Here is a 20,913-nt window from a genome sequence, read left to right on the forward strand (position 1 = left end):
TCACAGCCCATATATACACTCACAGCCGTATATACACTCACAGTCCATATATACACTCACAGTCGTATATACACTCACAGCCGTATATACACTCACAGCCCGTGTATACACTCAGAGCCCATATATACACTCACAGCCCGTGTATACACTCACAGCCCGTATATATACTCATAGCCCGTATATACACTCACAGCCCGTATATACACTCACAGCCGTGTATACACTCACAGCCGTGTATACACTCACAGCCGTATATACACTCACAGCCGTATATACACTCACAGTCCATATATACACTCACAGCCGTATATACACTCACAGCCCGTGTATACACTCACAGCCCGTATATACACTCACAGCCGTATATACACTCACAGCCCGTGTATACACTCACAGCCCATATATACACTCACAGCCCGTGTATACACTCACAGCCCGTATATATACTCACAGCCCGTATATACACTCACAGCCCGTATATACACTCACAGCCGTGTATACACTCACAGCCCGTGTATACACTCACAGCCGTATATACACTTACAGCCGTATATACACTCACAGCATGTGTATACACTCACAGCCCATATATACACTCACAGCCGTATATACACTCACAGTCCATATATACACTCACAGTCGTATATACACTCACAGCCGTATATACACTCACAGCCCGTATATACACTCACAGCCCGTATATACACTCACAGCCGTATATACACTCACAGCCGTGTATACACTCACAGCCGTATATACACTCACAGCATGTGTATACACTCACAGCCCATATATACACTCACAGCCAGTATATACACTCACAGCCGTATATACTCACAGCACATGTATACACTCACAGCCGTATATACATTCACAGCAGTATATACACTCACAGCCCGTATAAACACTCACAGCCGTGTATACACTCACAGCCCGTATATACACTCACAGCCGTGTATACACTCACAGCCCATTTATACACTCACAGCCATATATACACTCACAGCCGTATATACACTCACAGCCGTATATACACTCACGGCCGTATATACACTCAGAGCCGTATATACACTCACAGCCGTATATACACTCACAGCCCATGTATACACTCACAGCCCGTGTATATACACTCACAGCCGTATATGTATATACACTCACAGCCCATATATACACTCACAGCCGTATATACACTCACAGTCCATACATACACTCACAGTCGTATATACACTCACAGCCGTATATATACTCACAGCCCGTATATACACTCACAGCCCATATATACACTCACAGCCGTATATACACTCACAGCCGTGTATACACTCACAGCCCGTGTATACACTCACAGTCGTATATACACTCACAGCCGTATATACACTCACAGCCGTGTATACACTCACAGCCCATGTATACACTCACAGCCGTATATACACTCACAGCCGTATATACACTCACAGCATGCGTATACACTCACAGCCCATATATACACTCACAGCCCGTATATACACTCACAGCCTGTATATACAGTGTATACACTCACAGCCGTATATACACTCACAGCCCATATATACACTCACAGCCGTATATACACTCATGGCCGTATATACACTCAGAGCCGTATATACACTCACAGCCGTATATACACTCACAGCCCGTGTATACACTCACAGCCCGTGTATATACACTCACAGCCGTATATGTATATACACTCACAGCCCGTATATACACTCACAGCCGTATATACACTCACAGCCCGTGTATATACACTCACAGTTGTATATACACTCACAGCCGTATATATACTCACAGCCCGTATATACACTCACAGCCCGTATATACACTCACAGCCGTATATACACTCACAGCCGTGTATACACTCACAGCCGTATATACACTCACAGCCGTATATACACTCACAGCATGTGTATACACTCACAGCCCATATATACACTCACAGCCGTGTATACACTCACAGCCGTGTATACACTCACAGCCCATGTATACACTCACAGCCGTATATACACTCACAGCTGTATATACACTCACAGCCCGTATATACACTCACAGCCTGTATATACAGTCTATACACTCACAGCCGTATATACACTCACAGCCCATATATACACTCACAGCCACATATACACTCGTATAAACCGTATATACCGCATAAGCGCGGAGGCTGTTGCAGATCTTGCAGCACGTTGTGCAGACAGATCGTGCAGAGGAGCGATGGAGTCCGCTAAACAGCCTCAAGCCGCGGTATGCCTGCTGTGTGGAGAGCCCTACACCCTTCCCGGTACTGCACCAACTCTTTCACCACTTCTAATCCAAACTCATGTTTTTATAACTGGAACTGTGACTAAAACTGACGTGTGAAAATGTTACGCACGGCGGTGTGCGCACCGCTAGCTTGCTAGCTAACCAGCTAACCAATGCTATTTTGAACTTGAACCATATATAGCCCTACTATTTTACAATCTATGAACCAAATCGTGTTTATTTGTACTGTTATAGTCGTATCTTTGGTGCTTGAGGCTGCACTTGTAGGGTGAGAGGAGTTAATGCTATATGTTGAACTTTCTAGCACAGTCACATGAGCAATCATAAGCAAACCTATGGAAGAATATCTTATTTTCCGTGTTTTTGTGCAGTGAATTTAGACCATTTCGTACATGTGGCAAAATCCTAAATCGCAATCAGAGACTACAGTGTTTGACAGCAGTGTGTCTTCAGTGCTCCTGCACCCTTGGACACCACGTTTGCAGAATGAATGGCACCGCCATATTATTCATGTAAAAAGACAAGGAGCCTGCCTAAGCCACTTAACATATGTAACAATCAGGTTTGTAGCGGTTCGGTGTGTGTTTAAGCCATGGTTTGAGCTCCTCTGGGGGTTAGCTCCAGTGTTAGCACAGCTGCCCTGTCCACCGAATCCGATGTAAGTCCATAAAAATGCCTCGATCCGCGGGACATCCCTACTTTAAGCCTTGTTAAATCATCAAAAAGGAGGCTTTGTAATATACTTTATTTGTTATAAAGCTTGGTACATGTAATGATTACTGATATTGTTGTAATAAACGATATATTGATATCGTTTAAATCAGGGGTGCTCAATACGTCGATCGTGATCTACTAGTCGATCGCCATCTACCAGTCGATCGCCAAGGTCGTGTGGGTAGATCGCCGTGTCTCGTCTCGGACTCGCGTTTGGACTCGGTCTTGTCTCTCACTCAAGGTCTGACACTCAACAAGTGCGTCAACAAGTGCGATCATATTTCATTACGCCCGCTGCTGTTGGTAATAAACTTGTAGCGGGGTGCAGGAGCGTGTGGGGCGTCTCAGTGCAGCCTGTGCGCTCATTTGAAACCCGCGGAGACTCTACGGCACATCACAAATACACACGCTCCCTACGCACGGCTCGTCTGCGACAGCGTGTGCCCTCGTGTACCAGCGTGCATCACAGGGCAGGTTCAACTTCTTAAACATCCTACCTGTCCATCTGCCTCACGTCAGCACGCCGCCCCTTACCTTTTCACGCTCTCGCTCCTTCCTGCGTACAGCGAACACAAGCCCCTCCCACAGTGCGGCTGATTAGAAGAGCAAGACCAAACGTGAAGCAAAAACCAGTCTAAATTTGTGTTACAGTGTTGGCACAAAGCAGGTCTACAGCATAGAGCGGATCTACAGAACAGACCTACTGCCACATTTGGCTGAAGTTTGCCTAACAAAAGTGCACAAATGAATCTGTGTTTGTCACGATGTGCGTTTGGTTTGGTAAACGTGCAGAGGCTGGTAAATATCACTGCAAAACCAGAAAAGAATGCAACTCTAGTTTGGAACTTTAAAAAACTGGTTTAAAAATCTTCCTTCACTTTTTTCATAGTTTTGTGTAAAGTGCCAGAGGAAGTTCTCTTAAAGAAGAGGTTCTCAAACTGTGGGGGAGGGTCCAAAAAAAAAGGGGCACAGAGTGTTTCAGTGCAGTTTGCTTGGCTTTGTATTAGGTAGATCTTTATGACTTGGTCATTTTGTAAGTATCTCGCATGCTGAAAAAGTGTGAGCACCCCTGGTTTAAATGATTTAAATGGCTAAAATAGCGAAAATACAATGTGCTCTCACTAATGCAGATGTGGTAATTAACATAGGCTAGATCACTTATTTAATACACAGAAAAACGATTGATTTAACTTTAGTTTGTGATTTTATCGTCAGTTACCATTAAACATTAACTGTGTTTAGCAGAAAGCATTTGGGATCATTTCACTTCTCATTTCTCTACTCTCTGCCTCATTAATATATAATTTAATGCTAATCAACAATACACAGACTTAAAGTTTTTGAATCGTAATGAGACTAAATGAGACTAAAGAAGAAAACGCTGATGCAAAAATACATGAATTGCTTAATTAATGTATATATTGATTAGGGGTGTCATATTATTGCGTTAATTGCGATTAATTAATTACAGTCATATTTAGCGCGTTATTTTTTTAATTGCGTTAATCTCATTTTTAATCTCTAACTTTACTGTTTCTGTATGCGAGTTGCTTTATTATAAAACCTGTTTTTATGTGTTGTTGGGACAACAACACACACACACACAAAAAAAACACATTTATACATTTTTTTATTTCGGTAATTCCACTCATTGCCGGAAACCCACACAAAACGCGCGCAGTAACAGCGATGTAAACATCATGTTCACGTTGGTGGCGTCAGTGCACAATGGATGAGGTCGAAGAGCCAGTAGAACAGAGGCAGCAGTGCACAGGTAAAAAGACATTCGTGTCTTGGAAATTCTTCTCCCGACGTGAAATATAAAAGAAAATAAGAAACATAATATGGCCTACAACTTAAATGTCACTGGTGAAAACAACCTGCATAGGCTCATGATGTCTGCACTACTGTCCTATAGTGACCTGCCACATGAGGGGACACGCACACAAACACACACAAACACACAGCTTCATCATCGTCATTAACCTGAGAACGCGCGGACCACGTTTCCTTCCATAGACACTGCGCGGACACCGACGTGCTCCCGTGAGTTGCGTGTGGATCGTGTTTTCTCGCGTACGCTGCGTAAACTGCGCTTCCTCCTGTGCGCCTCTAAACCAGAACTAACTCCAGGACTAAACCAGGACTAAACCAGGTCTAATCCGGGATTAAACCAGGACTAAACCAGAACTAAAACCAGAACTAAAACCAGGTCTAAACCAGGTCTAAACCAGGACTAAACCAGGACTAAACCAGGACTAAACCAGAACTAACACCAGGACTAAAACCAGGACTAACCCTTTCCAGGACTAAACCAGGACTAAAACCAGTGATCTCATATATAAAGCATTTCTCTATCAATAATATTTTTAATATGGTTAAGGAAAGACTGGACTTTTTTATTGTCTTTAAGTAGACAAAAGTTATTATGTTCAGATTTCCTCGTCTTTGCTACTTTACAGCAAACAGTTTCTTATTCATGGAGACTTGGGCTCAACAGCCAATTTGGAGAGATTTGTTAAACAATAAATGACTTTATAAAGTCACTTTTTTAATCTATATCAGTCTTTTGATCTGCCACAATAACATAATAATGAATTTAAATGAAAATACCAAATTGAAGGCTTTTCTCAGCAATTTTTAGGTGAGATTAAAATGAGATTAATTAGATTAATTAATTACAGATCAATTTTTTTAATCGCATGACAGCACTAATACTGATTAGCTGCCAGCCCATTTAGGTGCAGAAATCCACTTATATAGGTCAGTATGTCTTTGTCTTTGTAAGTCTGGTAAAAGACTCAGGTTTTCTTCAGTCTTTGACAATGTGTTCAACTCCAAGTTGTATACACTTGAATTTTTATTGGATTTAAGCATTTTTTGTGTATTTGTCAAGGGAGGGTGTGGACTAAGGAAATCAACACCCTATATCAAGGTATGCAGAATTATTAGGCAGCTTCTATTCAGGCAAAATGGGCCAAAAAAGAGATTGAACTGACTCTGAAAAATCAAAAATTGTAAAAAGTCTTTCAGAGGGAAGCGGCACTTTTGAAATTGGAAAGATATTGGGGCATGTTTGACAGAACCGTCAAACTGAGAGTAACTCTTGACAGACCACATGGACCTGTGGCTGGATCTGTAATGGGCACAGAGCTCCACTTCGACTCATACACCAGCAAGGTGGAGGTGGAGTACTGGTATGGGCAAGTATGAGCTTGTTGGACCTTTTCGGGTTGAAGATGAACTCAAAAATGAAAACCTACTGCCGTTTTTAGAAGACACTTTCTTCAAGCACTGGTACAGGGAAAAGTCTTTTAAGAGGAGCATGAATATTACACAGAACAGTGCTCCATTACATGCATCGAAGTATTCCACTGCATGGCTGCCAGTAAAGGCCTTAAAGATGAAAAAATAATAACAAGGCCTCCTTCCTCACCTGACCTAAACCCTTCTGAGAACTTGTGGGCCTTTCTTAAACGGGAGATTTACAGTGAAGGAAAACAGTCCACCTCTGAGCAATGTCTGGGAGGTTGTGGTTGCTGCTGATCAAAAGTTGATTGCCAAGAGATCAAGAAACTACCAGACTCCATGAATGGAAGGCTTATGGCTATTATTGAGAAGAAGGAGGCTATATTGGTCATTGATTTATTTTTGAAATATCAGAAATGTTTATTAGCAAATTTTACTATTGTTTACTATTCTGACAGATGAAAAGAAACAAGTGAGAATGGAAAATGTTAATTTTTCATTTAGTTGCATAATAATTCTGCACATTAATATAGTGCCCAATAATTGTGCACCCATCGATTTTTTCCTAAGAAAGCCAAATCTTCACTTGTACTTTCTTAAATATTCAGGTTTGAGGTTTATTAACATTGTGGATTGACTCAGAGCACTAGTTGCTCAATTATTAAATTAATGCATACAGTGTGTGTGTGTGTGTGTGTGTGTGTGTGGGGGGGGGTGGGTGGGGGGGGGTGGGGGGGGGGGGGGTCTAAGTCTAAGTCTAAGTCTTTAGACTTAGACTGATTTAGACAACTTTTATTCATCCACAAAGGAAATGACTTGGACACAGTAGCTCACACATCACAATATAAATAATAAAAAAGGGAGAAAATATAAATGGTAATAATAAATTCTAGATAAGAAAAAAAAATATCAAGAGACTTTACTCAAATATGGCATAATTATATAAATGTACATGTACAAGTAAAATAAAATGAAATAGAAACAAGTAATAAAATATCTCAGCAATATACCATAGGTGTAAGGAGGAACAGTGAAAAGATGATCTGATCTTTCAGGAGCTGCTATGACCTGCTGGCTGCTGCCACTCTCTCAGGTCAGAAAGTTTAATAGAGATTGCTGATTCCAGGTCTGAAATCATCCAAAATCATTCTAGTGAAGATGTATGGATTTTAAAACCACAATGGAGCACTTCCTGTATTGCCACATGGAATCATATGGTGGAACAGAGTGAGAGAAGAACTCAGCCTAAACATGCAGGGTTTGTGTGTTACACATGTGTGAAAGAAATAAAACAAGGTTTGTTTGTGATGAGGAAATAACTACGTCTGTCATGATAACAAATTTTAAACTTTGACATATTGTTTTAGTAAATAAAGATGATAAACAATCATACTGAAACTGATGTATGCCATAAATTCAATAACCCAAAAGCAGATTTAAACCACAAATCCCATTCTAAATGTCCAGTATTGCTTAAAAAACATGAGCTGCAACAAGTAAACAACTTTAGTAGTTAGTTTACATCTATAATGAGTCTTAGAATTAATTAATTCAACCTTTTACGGCTTAAATCATATCATATAGCTAAAAAATAACCAAAACTTTCCCAGTAGTGCAAAGACAGTGTACACACAATAAATATTGACCCCAAAAGATATTGTTGCTGCTTTATTGAATGACAAGTCGATATAGTAATTATTGTGAACATGACAACATTATAACATAGATTAAAAAATAGTGTCAACTATCAGTCTTCTTCCAGCGTAAGTCAATATTTTGTCTTATATATCTTATATATTTTGTCATATAAAGCTTTGTTTGTCACATAATGCTTTATTTGAACTAGAGCCCGACCGATATATCGGCTGGCCGATATTATTGGCCATTATGGGCACCTGGAGACATATCGGCTATCGGCCGATATGCTCGCTGATATGGGCCGATATTTCACGTGGGCATGTTATACCTCGTTATAAAGCTTAGACTCTCTACATTATGTTCATTTAATCCAATTTACAGACAGATAAATATGTGGCTCCGCATCAGTATTTATCTGCGGTGTAATTTGTCTGTGTGTGTGTCCGTACTGTCCCTGAACACACCACAGAGTCACGTCACTTCACTCACCTGTGTTTGTTTACACCCGCAGCGGTGCGCAACACTGAGATTATATTCTTTTTACGACAATCGGTTTGAGTCTGGATTAAAAGGACTTTTATTAGTGCAGACTTGTGATGTGAGGAGGAGCCTGTGTGAGCGGTGAGTGTTGGAAATACATCGACTTTGAAGCCAGTTTAGGTTTTGTTAGCGATTAGCTGCTGTAGCTCTCACACATAAACAGGCTGTTTTCTATTGGCCTATTGTAAAGTGACTACATTGGCCGTATATTTGTTACTGGACCTGCATTGATATGTAAATGACCTGTGAATAGATGTGTGAATGATCCACATTTATGCATATAATTAATTACCGCGGCGCGCACGTTTTTACGGCTAAAGGCTAATAGCGGTAGTTTATTTACTAGCTAGGAGTTATGGGTCGGTCGCGAACGAAGCGGCTCTTACAGCCGGCTCGTTGAAGCGAACAACAGGAGCATGTTTCTTATTGGGAGCTGTGTTTTCTCTTTTTCTCACTTTTTCTCTTCAAGCCGCATGTAGACCCGTAGTTTGACAGCAGCAGGGGCTGAAAACTTTCAGAAATCTGCGTGTGCACGGGATAATAAAAAAAAGTGCATATTTGGCTGCAGTTCAGCATAAAATGAATAAACCAGGACTAATCTTGGGCTCGAGTGAAGGAGAGAGATAGAAACCAAGTCCTGACACTCAGTCCTGTTTCACACATGATTTAAATCTGTTTTAGTCCTGGTTTAGTCCTTTTTCAGTCCTGGTTCAGTTCTGATTTAGTCCTGCTTGTAACAAAACAATCTCAAGAGTCGCTTGGGAGCCGAAAGAGCCAGCTGCTTTAGTGAGCTGAGCCAAAAGAGCCGGTTTTCCAAAAAAAAAACTGGAATACCCATCACTAGTAGCTAGAATGTGATGCAAAAATGACCATTAGGCCAATCTACTGTATGTAAATGTGATGTAAAGAGGCAGAACAACAATAAATGTTGCCTAAATAAACCCAATTTAGAATCCACTAGAGCCAAACCTAAGTTTTTTAAACAATTCAAGATTTACAGTGAATTTTTACATCACTAAATATATCGGCAAATTTATCGGCTATCGGCAGCTCCAACTCCGATTATATCCGTTTCATATCGGCCACAAGAAAATCTATATCGGTCGGGCTCTAATTTGAACACTTTAGTGCACAGCCATAACTGCAGAAAATGTGACTACACGGCTCTCTTGTAGGTTTGTGGTACAACACTGAGTGTGTAGTAAATTAAAATGTCATAAGCTGGGGGAAATGATCAAAATCTGATCTGCATATCAGCACAGCTGATCAGCTATTGGTTTCTCCCAATTCTAAACACTCAGTATCAGCATCGGCCATGAAAAATCTCATATCGGTCGATCTCTACTAAATACCACATGTACTCAACGACAGTTTGAGAAGCACTGCTCTAATTGACTGACCGTGTGTTTTGGCAGAGGATGAGGTGGAGGGGAATCTGCCGCGGGTGCTGCTCTGTGGGCACATTTACTGCTCATCCTGCCTGAGATCCATGGAGCACAACAGTGCCATCACATGTCCACAGTGTGAGGTACAGACTGCCAGATTCTGACAACAGATGCTTATTAGGCCTGAACCATTAGGCAAAATCTGAATGGTTCACTGTGTAGACATCAGTCTGTGGCCCTCTGCTTCAAAAATATCTCAATACGTGGCTCTGTGCGAACAAAGTTACCCCTGCGCTAATGAAACTGCTGCGTGGCACATCAGGTTTGTCAAGTTGCTGTGTACAGTTTTGTATGATGTTTTTGTATATTTATGGAGAATTGCCTTGTGTGAGCATGGGTAACGTAGGTTTGTGAGCGGGGCATTGAACACATTTTACTGCTAAGTGTAAAGAGAGTTGAATAGAGCCCAGGAGAGATCACTAAAATACTCAGTCATGCATGGATGATCTCTAAACCTCTTCAGGCATGATTTGGATGAGGATGTCATAACATGGTAGAAAGCTCAAAAAGGTTTTGCTTAATATCCCCTTTTAATAATAGGATTCAGTTCATGTTCACAGACGAACTGACAAAAACACTGAAATCTGACAAAGTAATATAAGAATCACATTTCAGAACATGTTTGTACAAATCTAAACTATAGGGTTAGCACTTTTTATGCAGAATAAAACGCAATTTGTGTGTGGAGGAAATTATGGTACTTCAAAAACTGGAATTTTAGCAATTTGCTAATTGCATCCATTCAAATTGTGATTTTGATTCGATTGCAATCAATCTTGCAGCCCTCCTGGTCACATTATTGGCTTTAGGTATTGTCTGTGAGCCCAGTGGCTCATTAGAGTGTCAGAGGAGCAGCATCAGAGTAGTGTCAAAGGCACATTGTTAGGCAGAATAACATTTCCCTTGTGCATCTCCATAGACAGTATATATGAATGGACATACTAACACACTAGTCACCACTTTCCAAATAGGAAGTGCTCCAGGAGGCTCTTCTGGCTCCTACTGACTCTGGCTCTAATTGACTTCCATTGGGATCTTGTGGCTCCTCTCTCTGTACCTGCTGCTGTGAGCCTCGTCATGTTGGTCTTTAATGTTCATATTAATCCACTCTACATGATCCTGAATTTTTTTTTTTCTCCACTTTGTTCCTAAATCAAGATATGAACATAAATAAAGGACCGATCAGACGCCTTCATTCCCCAGTGTCGCTCCTGCTAGAGTTAGCAACAGGTTTGATTGACAGCTAGTGCATTTCGCTGCTAAGTAAACCCATGGATCTATAAAAATAACTGGATAGGGTATTGCTAGCTTGTAGCTGCCTCCCGTTGATGCCAACTGGTCACTCACTGGAACTTCACCTAAAATAATCCCCTGGGCTGAGAGAGGATTTTTCTCATAGAGCGCATTGTAATCACACACTGCTCATGTTCAGCTGACAGGGCACCTACAACTTTCAATAATGTTGGATTTGTTGCAGATTTTTACCTATTTTTAGATCATAAACTTTTTCTCAGCTCAAAATCCTTCAGTTGTCTTAAAAAACGCTTTAGAAATCATTAGCTCAGGCTCCACTCTGCTCCGCTCTACTTCCTCTCGCTCTGATTGGTCAAAGCGATCATTTGCGTGTGCCCATGGGAGAAAAGAGCACTTAGTCCACTTCTTTATACAGTCTATGTGCATCTCATTAACTCTTAACTGAAATGATCATCATCATCATTTTGGTCTGCTAGATTTATCACAATAGAAATAACAATTATTTAACATCATATTCTCTGCAAACATCAAAATATCCAGTTGTAATTAACCAGGGAACCCTGTTAAGCTATTCCCTTATAGCTTCCCAGACCACTGACACTCACACAGCTATGCTTCTCACTGTCAAAATTCCAAATGTTTGCGTAATCGTAATGTTTGCGTAACCTCTAACCTTGGGTTTCAGAATGATTAATATTGGGATGGTTGCTATAACGATTAACAATTTAAAACCTCATGTTTGAGGAGAAAAACTCCTCCAAATGTTTTAACAAGAAATGAAAACTGTTGATGAAATGTCTAATTTAACCATGTTCTAAAGTTGTTCCCTCATCAGACATTTGCCCGAAGAGGTTTTAGGTGTGATCCTTGCATGTTTGCCTAATCTAGTGATATTTCCTGGGCCCTATTCCAACCCTCCTTACGGTTAGTTGTAAGATTCTGTGCACTGCTCCGCCCACAAGCCTACATCACTCATGCTCCTACACGACAATTCTCCATAAATATACAAAAACATGATACAAAACTACACTGCAACTTCACAACCCTGATGTGATGTGCTGTAGTTTCATTAGTGGGATGCACACTGATTATAATGTACTCTGATATAATGATATATGAGTGTCATGCACTCTAAGGGAGTAACTTACTCCGGGGAGCAAAGGGAGGGGAGACTCAGAGCATGAAACATATTAAACATGTTAATACATTTCAGCAAATATAGTGATTTCCAGCAAATGTAAAACAAAGGTAACATGGTGACCTATGTTATGTGTTAGCAGTTAATACCCAGTAGAAGTGTAATAACCCCTTTTTAATAAAGCAGTGAGTTAGTTCCATGGCTTAAGTGTGTGTGTGTGTGTGTGTGCGCGTGTGTGCGTGCGTGCGCGTGTGTGTGCGTGCATTCGTGTGTCTACAGGTGGAGTCCACACTGCCTGAGATGGGAGTAGATGGGCTGACAGAAGACTGCAGAATTGTTGGGCTGCTTTACACAGCCAAGATGAACAAGAGGAGGTAGAGCAGAGGATCCATTCCTGTCTTCATGACAACTGCAGCTAACTATGTGTGCGTGTCTGTGTGTCCAAAGGTTCAGCCGCCCCGCTCGGCCCAGGAACAGAGAACCTCTGCTCCAGGATGGCCACCCGCTCTGGGAGGACAGTGCCTATCAGGTATGTCCTGTCCCAAAAGCTCCACTTGCTCTTAGAGTTGTATTGAGTTCAGTTACTAATTGATATTCAAACTAGTATAGAAACTATACAGCTCAAATAAATTTAAAGGAACAGTTTGAAAACACATCAGATCTTTATGTGGATAAAAAATATGTTGGATTGCACAGAGGAACAGGTTGAACACTGCCCGTGCCCTACAAAATGACCTCCAGCAGGTCACTGCTGTGAGTGTCTCTGCCCAGACGATCACGAACACACTTCATGAGGGTGGCTTGAGGGAGCCACGTCCTGTAGTGGGTCCTGAACACCATGGAGCTCCATTGGCATTTGCTTGACGACACCAGAACTGGCAAGTCCTCCACTGGTGCCCTGTGCTTTTCACAGATGAGAGCAGGTTCACAGTGTTTCCCACAGAAAATTGTTTAGGCAAGTTAGGAGCGGGGAGGGGTGCACAGAGATTCAAGACAAGACAAGGAGAACGTTCTGCTGCCTGCAACATTGTCCAACCTACATAATTTGGTGGTGGGTCGGTGATGTTCTGGGGAGGTCCTTTGAGGGACATACAGATCTCTTCTGACTTGCAAACAGCAGTCTGACTGCCAGTAGGTATAGTGATGAAATCCTTGAACCCATTGTCAGACTCTACGCTGGTGCAGTAGGTCCAGGGTTCCTCTGGGACACTATGTCTGGGACATCAGACGTCGTCAGGTTGCTCCTCAGACTCTACAGGAGCTCAGTGATGCCCTTACACAGATCTGGGAGAACATCCCACAGGACACTATCCTTGTTGCATTTTGAGTTGCAGAAATAAAATTTTGGCAAAATTTCACTTTGATTTTCAGGCTGTTTATAAAATGAAGCCCTTTGTGGCTGAAAATGTGATTTCCATGTAAAGACGTGGCATCCTTTTGTTCCTAAGACATTGACCATTGTCCATATTTCTATTGATATCCAGCATTTTTTTCCCGCATTGAGATCTGACGTGAATAAAAGCAGTGTAGATACTACTCATTTGAACAAATATCAATACCTTATTTTTCAAACTGTAAGTCACACCAACCAAAAAATGCGTTTTGAAGAACAAAAAAATATTTAAGTCGCACCGGACTATAAGTCACACTTTTTGGGGGAAATTTATTTGATCAAATCAGAAACCAGGAACCGACATTTTATCTTGAAAGGCAAGTTCTAGTGCTAACAATAGAACAGAGAACAACAGACTGTTAACTTCTGAGTGTCAGTCTTTGGTGTCACTTCTGAGCAACTCAGTGACCTCCGGAGGCAAACAGAGCGCCGCTTCCTCTTCTGTGTAGCTGTTGTCAGACTCAGCATCAGTTCCACTTAGAATTATTCTAGCCTTTCTGAATCCCGACAGGATGTTTTAAGATGTCTTTGTTTGTTTAAATTTACAATGGTCAATGATACAGAAGTAACACTAACATGATACCAGACAGGACAGTGGCTCTTTCTCTTTCTTCTGGAGCCGACTTGCGCAGTAGAGTGCCATGTGACAGTGGTACAGGATAACACAAGCCTAGAGCTCCCTCTCATGGCTATCAGTTTGAAAATTTTAACATGTAAGTAGTAGGGATGGGCATGATAAATCGATTAATCGATAATTGATCATTAAGAATTTCATCGATTACGTTAATTTTAATCGACAAACCGAATGTAGGTTGCTGTGCGTAGCATGACCAAACGGGTCCGTACATGTAGCTCTCTACACTCAGAAGGAGCGAGCTAACACAAACATTCGGTCAGTCTGCAACGTACAGAAGCACAAATGCCTATTTAACGATGATTTGTACAAGAAATTCCATGCTTTCCGTTGCGTTCAGGACAAGTGTGAGTTCATGTGCACAGTGTACAAAGCAGGAACATATGTTTCGGTGTCCAGTGGGAAAAAGCTTTACCAGGTAAGAGTAGCGCAATGTCGATGACGAGTCCCCACCTCCCACCCCCTGTACGGTGTCCTGGTTTTGACAAACGCAAATATGTTCACACTAACCTGTATTCCACTGAATCATGTCTTTTAATCCGACAGAAATTGACCACATCAGCGCACAAGAGCTGTAGTTTTATCTTCGCTGATTTTATGCAAATTAGCGATGCGGTTTTAAGTTTTGTTTCTGTGAGAGTTGCGCAAAACTGAATTAAACACATTATAATCTCAAACGGCTGATGTGGCTCTAGAGTGGTTACGGTTTATATGTCGTAAAGTTGAATTTATTTATGCAGATTAGTAGTGCAGATAGTAATAATAATGATGATAATTTTAATATAAAAAAACGTTAATGATTAATCGATAATCGATCGTTAATTCTTCCGACGATCGATTAAGAAAATTTCATCGAATGCCCATCCCTAGTAAGTAGTAGCAGAGTATAAGTTGCAGGACCACCCAAACCACGAAAAATGTGCAACTTATGGTCTGAAAAATACGACTAAAAAGTCACATTTACAGGACAGAAATGAACCTTTGCTGAACAGCTTTAGAATGACCTTGTCCACTATAGAGATAGTGTTTCTAATTATCATTGTGGGATCAGAATGGGTATTGAGTATCAAGTCTTTTACTTGGTATCAAAATATAGTTTTAAATCTTAACAAAGTGACTGAAAAGGAGATGTTGGAAAAAAGACCCAAACTTGGGGGAGAGGACTGTGTTAGGACTAGCTCGATATCCACAATCTGCCCAAGTTGTCAAAACAAAGGGACAAGACGCCAGTTCACACATTCATGCCATTCTATATTGCTGAATGTGGAGGTTTATATTCTTGACTGATGGTTCATGTGGTTCATGTGAATTACGGTTTCTAAAAGACAGAAGTAAACACTAAATGCAATGAATAATAGAACAAATTAAGATACATTGCAATAGTAAACAAAACAACAACAAATATGTAAACACAGAATGTCCAAAAAACAAATAGAATATATTAAGAAATGCACTATAATGATAACCTAATGAAATTGAGACTGTGGCACGTTCTCGCCTAAAGGCAAAAAATTCTGAGTGCCCTTGAATGTACTACGCCCGGCAGCAGAGCACAGTGAAATACAAACTTCTTTGGTTCATGAACGCATCACTGGCACAAGTTACGCTATGGTGATGTGAACAACAGAAACCTGATTAATTGTTGCAGAATTGATGAAATATGGAGTAACCACCGGAATAAACATATGTAAGATGTAAATATATGCAATTTGAGTGATACATGAGTTGGCACAGGTTGAGAATAAATGAAACAGAACTGCAAGTAAGGTAGATAACAGTTAAATAATACAAACAAATTTCCACACCAAAAACTATGACATAATAGTCACAACTTGCATTCTCAAGGATGCACGAGTATTCAAAGATGAAATTAATAGAAATAGAGTCCAAATTCAGAGAGAACGGGTGGAGCAAGTATCCCAGATGGAGAAAACTCAAACACTGAAAACTATTAAAAGTTGTGTTGGCAGAGAGTGAGTCCTGATTGGTTGAGGAGTATTAAATGATTGGTTAAAATGGTTACTGGGCTGTTTCTGAGGCTTGTATGTCAGAATAATAACGTAGTGACAAAAATAGTGAAAACTCAATAATTACACAACTAAATGACAGATTACAAACAACACACAGTATGCATAAAATTACATCCTTGTTAACAGAGACACTGCTTGTTCCTGTTGGGGCGTCTCCCCAGGTCGTCTTTCCTGGAGCTTATGCTGAAGTTGTTTGTTTTTTACATGTGACCTTTTAGTCTGTAGATCTGCACAAATTTGAGCAGGGTGTGGATGAAGCTTTGGTCCAAGCTTCTGAAAACATGGCCCAGCTGAAGAACATTCAAGAGGTCAGAGTTCATCTCTCGTCTTAGTGTACATGTAAAGAAGCAACGCTCACTTTGACCTTATAACTCCAATGTGTTTGTGTCCAGAATCTCCACAAAGCCCTGACTAAACAAGTTTCCAAAGAGAAGCGTCGGCTGCAGTCAGAGATCACCCAGGCCACCACCAAAGCCATTCACTGCATCCAGAAGTGGTATGAAATATTTTACTGGGTCAAAAAATCATGCAACAAAGAGAACTACTGGCATAGGGATTCAGGAAAGTGCCAGATGAGATATTGTCTTAGCAGTGTTAACATTCTTAGAGGTGCTTATTAGGTTACCAGTCCTCCTGTTAAATGCACTGAGACATTTGACTGAGACACAAAGGCCACTGAGAAGCGCAGCGTGAATGTTGCAACAACATTAACTGCAACAGTTTGCTGCAGCAAAACATGAATTTCCCTTGGCATCAATAAAGTATCTCTCTACTCTGTGCTACTGCAGCCCAAACCCAGAGCATTCTCCTCTGGTGTGAAATCAAACTGCTCATGTTTGGCTGACAGAAATCTATGCCTTTCAAAAGTTGGATTTTAAGATCTGACTGACTGATTTCTAGGAACTGACTAAAAGTTTGGTTTTGTAATATTTAGGGATGCAATGATTATGCACCAAGCCAAAAACAGCACTTAGTTCCTTAAAAGACAGTGAACTTACTACACATGAGATCCAATAGTGTTATGTGACTGTTATTTATCCTTCAATTAACTCGTGAACCGTTTTGTATGAATTAAAGTTCAAACAGTATGAGACATTCCAGTCCAACTCAGCTTGTAAATAGTTTTATTACATCCAAATAAAGGTCCAGCCAGGATATCGACAACCATATCATAGAACAGATACCCGATCTAGTAAATCATTCAGTGTCTGTGCCGAGATCCAGTATCAGTAACTGTCCATCCCTAGCAACAATACGGTTTTCCTATCATTTCCTCCACCAAGGAGGTTATGTTTTTGCCGGCATTTGTCTGTTTGTTTGTTTGTTTGTCTGTTAGCAACATAACTCAAAAAGTTATGGACCGATTTTGATGAAATTTTCAGGATTTGTTGGAAATGTGAAAAGGAAGAACTGACTTCATTTTGGGGGTGATCCGGAAGAAATCCTGGATTCTGGATCACTTTGAAATTTTCGTTAACATTGTGGTAAATGGGGCCAAAAATTTAGTTTCTCAATATCTCGGTTAATTATTGAGCAAACCCCATGAAATTTGACTCAGGGATGGACAATCGGATCCTCTTTCATATTCCAAATTGAAAGATACGAGACAAATATTTATGGAAAACACAATTAATATGAGGGGGACTGTAGTCCTTGGCGGAGGTCTGCGCTCTCTGAGTGCTTTTCTAGTTTAATATGTATCTTGATACATGAGTCACGATATCGATTCAGTTTCAAAAATTTTAAGATGCAGAAAAAAACAACCTGCTAATAAGCATAATATAAACACTGTGCTATTATTGAAACATGACATTTTAATACACATGCACAATGCACAACTACTGTAAAGTAGTCTATATGTGAAGTGCTTTAGTTCATTGATTTACAGCTCAGAATTTTTATTCAATGAAAACAAGAATGATGCTTTCTAAGCAAAACAGTTTTTAAAATATGCTTTTCCTTTGTAGATGGTGTTTTGATTATTTATTTTTGATGATTTCATTGCTTTTCTTTCTGAGTTTGATTCTCCTGCACTTTGCTTTCTGGCTTCCAGCAGCAGCACAGACATTAGCTCCTCCCACACTCCTGCTGCAGTCTATGCCCTTACAGCAGGGGTCTCAGACTCGCGGCCCGGGGGCCAACTGCGGCCCGCGGAAGGATTTTTTGCGGCCCTCCACTTGATTCCAAAGAATAATGTCAGTGCGGCCCGCGGTAGATGTACGCACAATCCCACCCCCCACCGCGGGCCGCACTGACAGATGAAGCTGCAATCGGTGCCCATGCAGATTCACAACAGATTATTAACGCAGTTTACATCCCAAAACTCAATTTACAGCAGTTGTGAAGCAACGAGTCTAAGTGGATCTGTTAAACGTGCACATACGGCGTCACCGAAGAACCAAAACAAACCACACGTGGTGGTACACGTGTGCGCACTTCACTTTACGCTCCCACAACCACAGTATCAGAGCGCAGAGGAGGCGCTGACAAAATTCCCCTGTTCATAAGTATGGGACCTTTATTGGAGGGGCTAATAAGAAATAAAAAGACATTGACTCTCTGTTTACCTGCTCAACACTCGGTGCGTAACTTGCTGGCAACCTGATGACCAAGCTCCACCTGTGCTTTGCCGAAATCCACGCGCACTCAGCGGCAAACACAGCTGTCCCATCAATATGCAAGCACCACAAAACTGCAATGATCTATTCCAGAGGCTTGGCGACATGTTAGCAAAAAGTAACGAGGCAAAAACAAGCGTCTTCCATCCATATTTGACATACGAGAAGCAGATACACTCCAGTGTGGTCCGCTTTCACACCGGCAAATGAACCAAAACTGGTCCGATTAACGAGCCTCTGTATCCCGGTAGAACAACGATACCTCCAGTTAACCAATACTGATGTTCCCTGTTAATACCGCGGGCCGTCCTCATCTTATCACCATGAACTCATAAAACAGCAACGTAGAACTTTGTACAAACTCACCGCATCAGTCCAGAGTTCGGGTAACAGCAGCAGCCAACAGCGCTCACAGTAGCGCGCAGCTCCTCACGATAGCGCTGGGGTCTGGTCCTTGGTCTTCTGTCGTCCTACAAGCGCGTTGGTCAGATGGTCCGGAGGCTCTGTCCTCCATGTGCTGGTTCCAGACGGTGGCGACCAAGACCAGTGCGCAGTGACTGTTGGAGTCGTACAGCGCGTCATTACAGGCAAAGGAGACGCGTTTCTCCCATGATGCATCTAGAATAGTTCGTTTGGACCTGCTGTCTATGGTTTGGACCCGGGTTCGCGTTCACACCAGAGGAACCGCACCAAAGTTGGTCATTTGGTGCGGATTCAAGCGAACCGAGACCACCTCTTTTTTGAGGTCTCGGTCCGGTTGAGTTGGTCCGGGTCAGAGTCCGATTGACGCTTTCACACCAACGCAAACGAACCCAACTAACCACTTTTGGTTTGAATGGACCGTTTGGTGCGCACCAAATACTGTCGGTGTGAAAGCACCTAATACAGGTCAAGGCTCACTGATGAGCATCTTCAATCTATCCTGAGGATCTGCTTCCTCCTGCAAGCCAAATATCTCTCAGCTGTACAAGATGAATCGTAGCCTGGTTTCAACCAGCAAGGAGTAGGCAAAAGAAGAAGAGTAGACGTATTAGTTTAAACTTACGTTCTGAATACATTTTCATGTTCTGAACTGTTATTAAAGATTAAGAAAGTGTGTTGCGTGTTGTTCTTTCTCTCTCTTTTTTTCCGTGCAACCATTATTTATCGAATACTCAATGCGGCCCAGCCTCACTCAGACTTTATCTAATGTGGCCCCCAGGTAATTTGAGTTTGAGACCCCTGCCTTACAGACACACAGAGCTCTCCCATCTTCTTTCTAAACTCTCAAACTATGTTATAGTACAAAGAAAATGTCTCAACAGACCATTTATGAGTGAAACCTATCAGATGGAGTCTGAAACTAGAAAAGCACTCAGAGAGCGCAGACCTCCGCCAAGGACTACATTCCCCCTCATATTAATTGTGTTTTCCATAAATATTTGTCTCGTATCTTTCAATTTGGAATATGAAAGAGGATCCGATTGTCCATCCCTGAGTCAAATTTCATGGGGTTTGGTCAATAATTAACCGAGATATTGAGAAACAAAATTTTTGGCCCCATTTACCACAATGTTAACTAAAATTTCAAAGTGATCCAGAATCTAGGATTTCTTCCGGATCACCCTCAAAATTAAATCAGTTCTTCCTTTTCACATTTCCAACAAATCCTGAAAATTTCATCAAAATCGGTACATAACTTTTTGAGTTATGTTGCTAGACAAACAAACAGACAAACGCCGGCAAAACATAACCTCCTTGGCGGAGGTAAAAAGATCACATATATCACAAGTTGTATCTCATATCTAACGATTCGATATTATATCGAACATCATTGCATTCCTAGCAATATTTAGCCTGGCATCACACTGATTAGTCAAAACTAATCACATGGTGATAGGGTCACATCTCAGAAAATGTATTAAACATACACCAGCATTTAACTAAAACACAACGGACTCCAGATACTCGCACGAGAAAAAAATATATTTCGACCTTAACTGG

At 41.2% G+C, this 20,913-nt stretch overlaps 1 protein-coding gene across 1 annotated transcript in view; it reads left to right on the top strand.

Annotated features, from left to right (window-relative positions):
• The first annotated feature begins 2,203 nt into the window (after window positions 1-2,203).
• Window positions 2,204-20,913, top strand: part of rnf17 (ring finger protein 17) — a 55,255-nt gene continuing 36,545 nt past the window's right edge. The window contains exons 1-6 of the mRNA XM_055155438.1: window positions 2,204-2,293; window positions 9,834-9,946; window positions 12,535-12,629; window positions 12,703-12,784; window positions 16,531-16,620; window positions 16,705-16,808. Coding sequence (XP_055011413.1) covers window positions 2,227-2,293; window positions 9,834-9,946; window positions 12,535-12,629; window positions 12,703-12,784; window positions 16,531-16,620; window positions 16,705-16,808 — 551 coding nt within the window. The 5' untranslated portion in view covers window positions 2,204-2,226. The remainder of the gene's footprint in view (window positions 2,294-9,833; window positions 9,947-12,534; window positions 12,630-12,702; window positions 12,785-16,530; window positions 16,621-16,704; window positions 16,809-20,913) is intronic.

The sequence above is a fragment of the Boleophthalmus pectinirostris genome, unplaced genomic scaffold (assembly GCF_026225935.1).
Source record: "Boleophthalmus pectinirostris isolate CB_2022bp ecotype Guang Dong unplaced genomic scaffold, ASM2622593v1 HiC_scaffold_1, whole genome shotgun sequence".
NCBI lineage: Eukaryota > Metazoa > Chordata > Actinopteri > Gobiiformes > Gobiidae > Boleophthalmus > Boleophthalmus pectinirostris.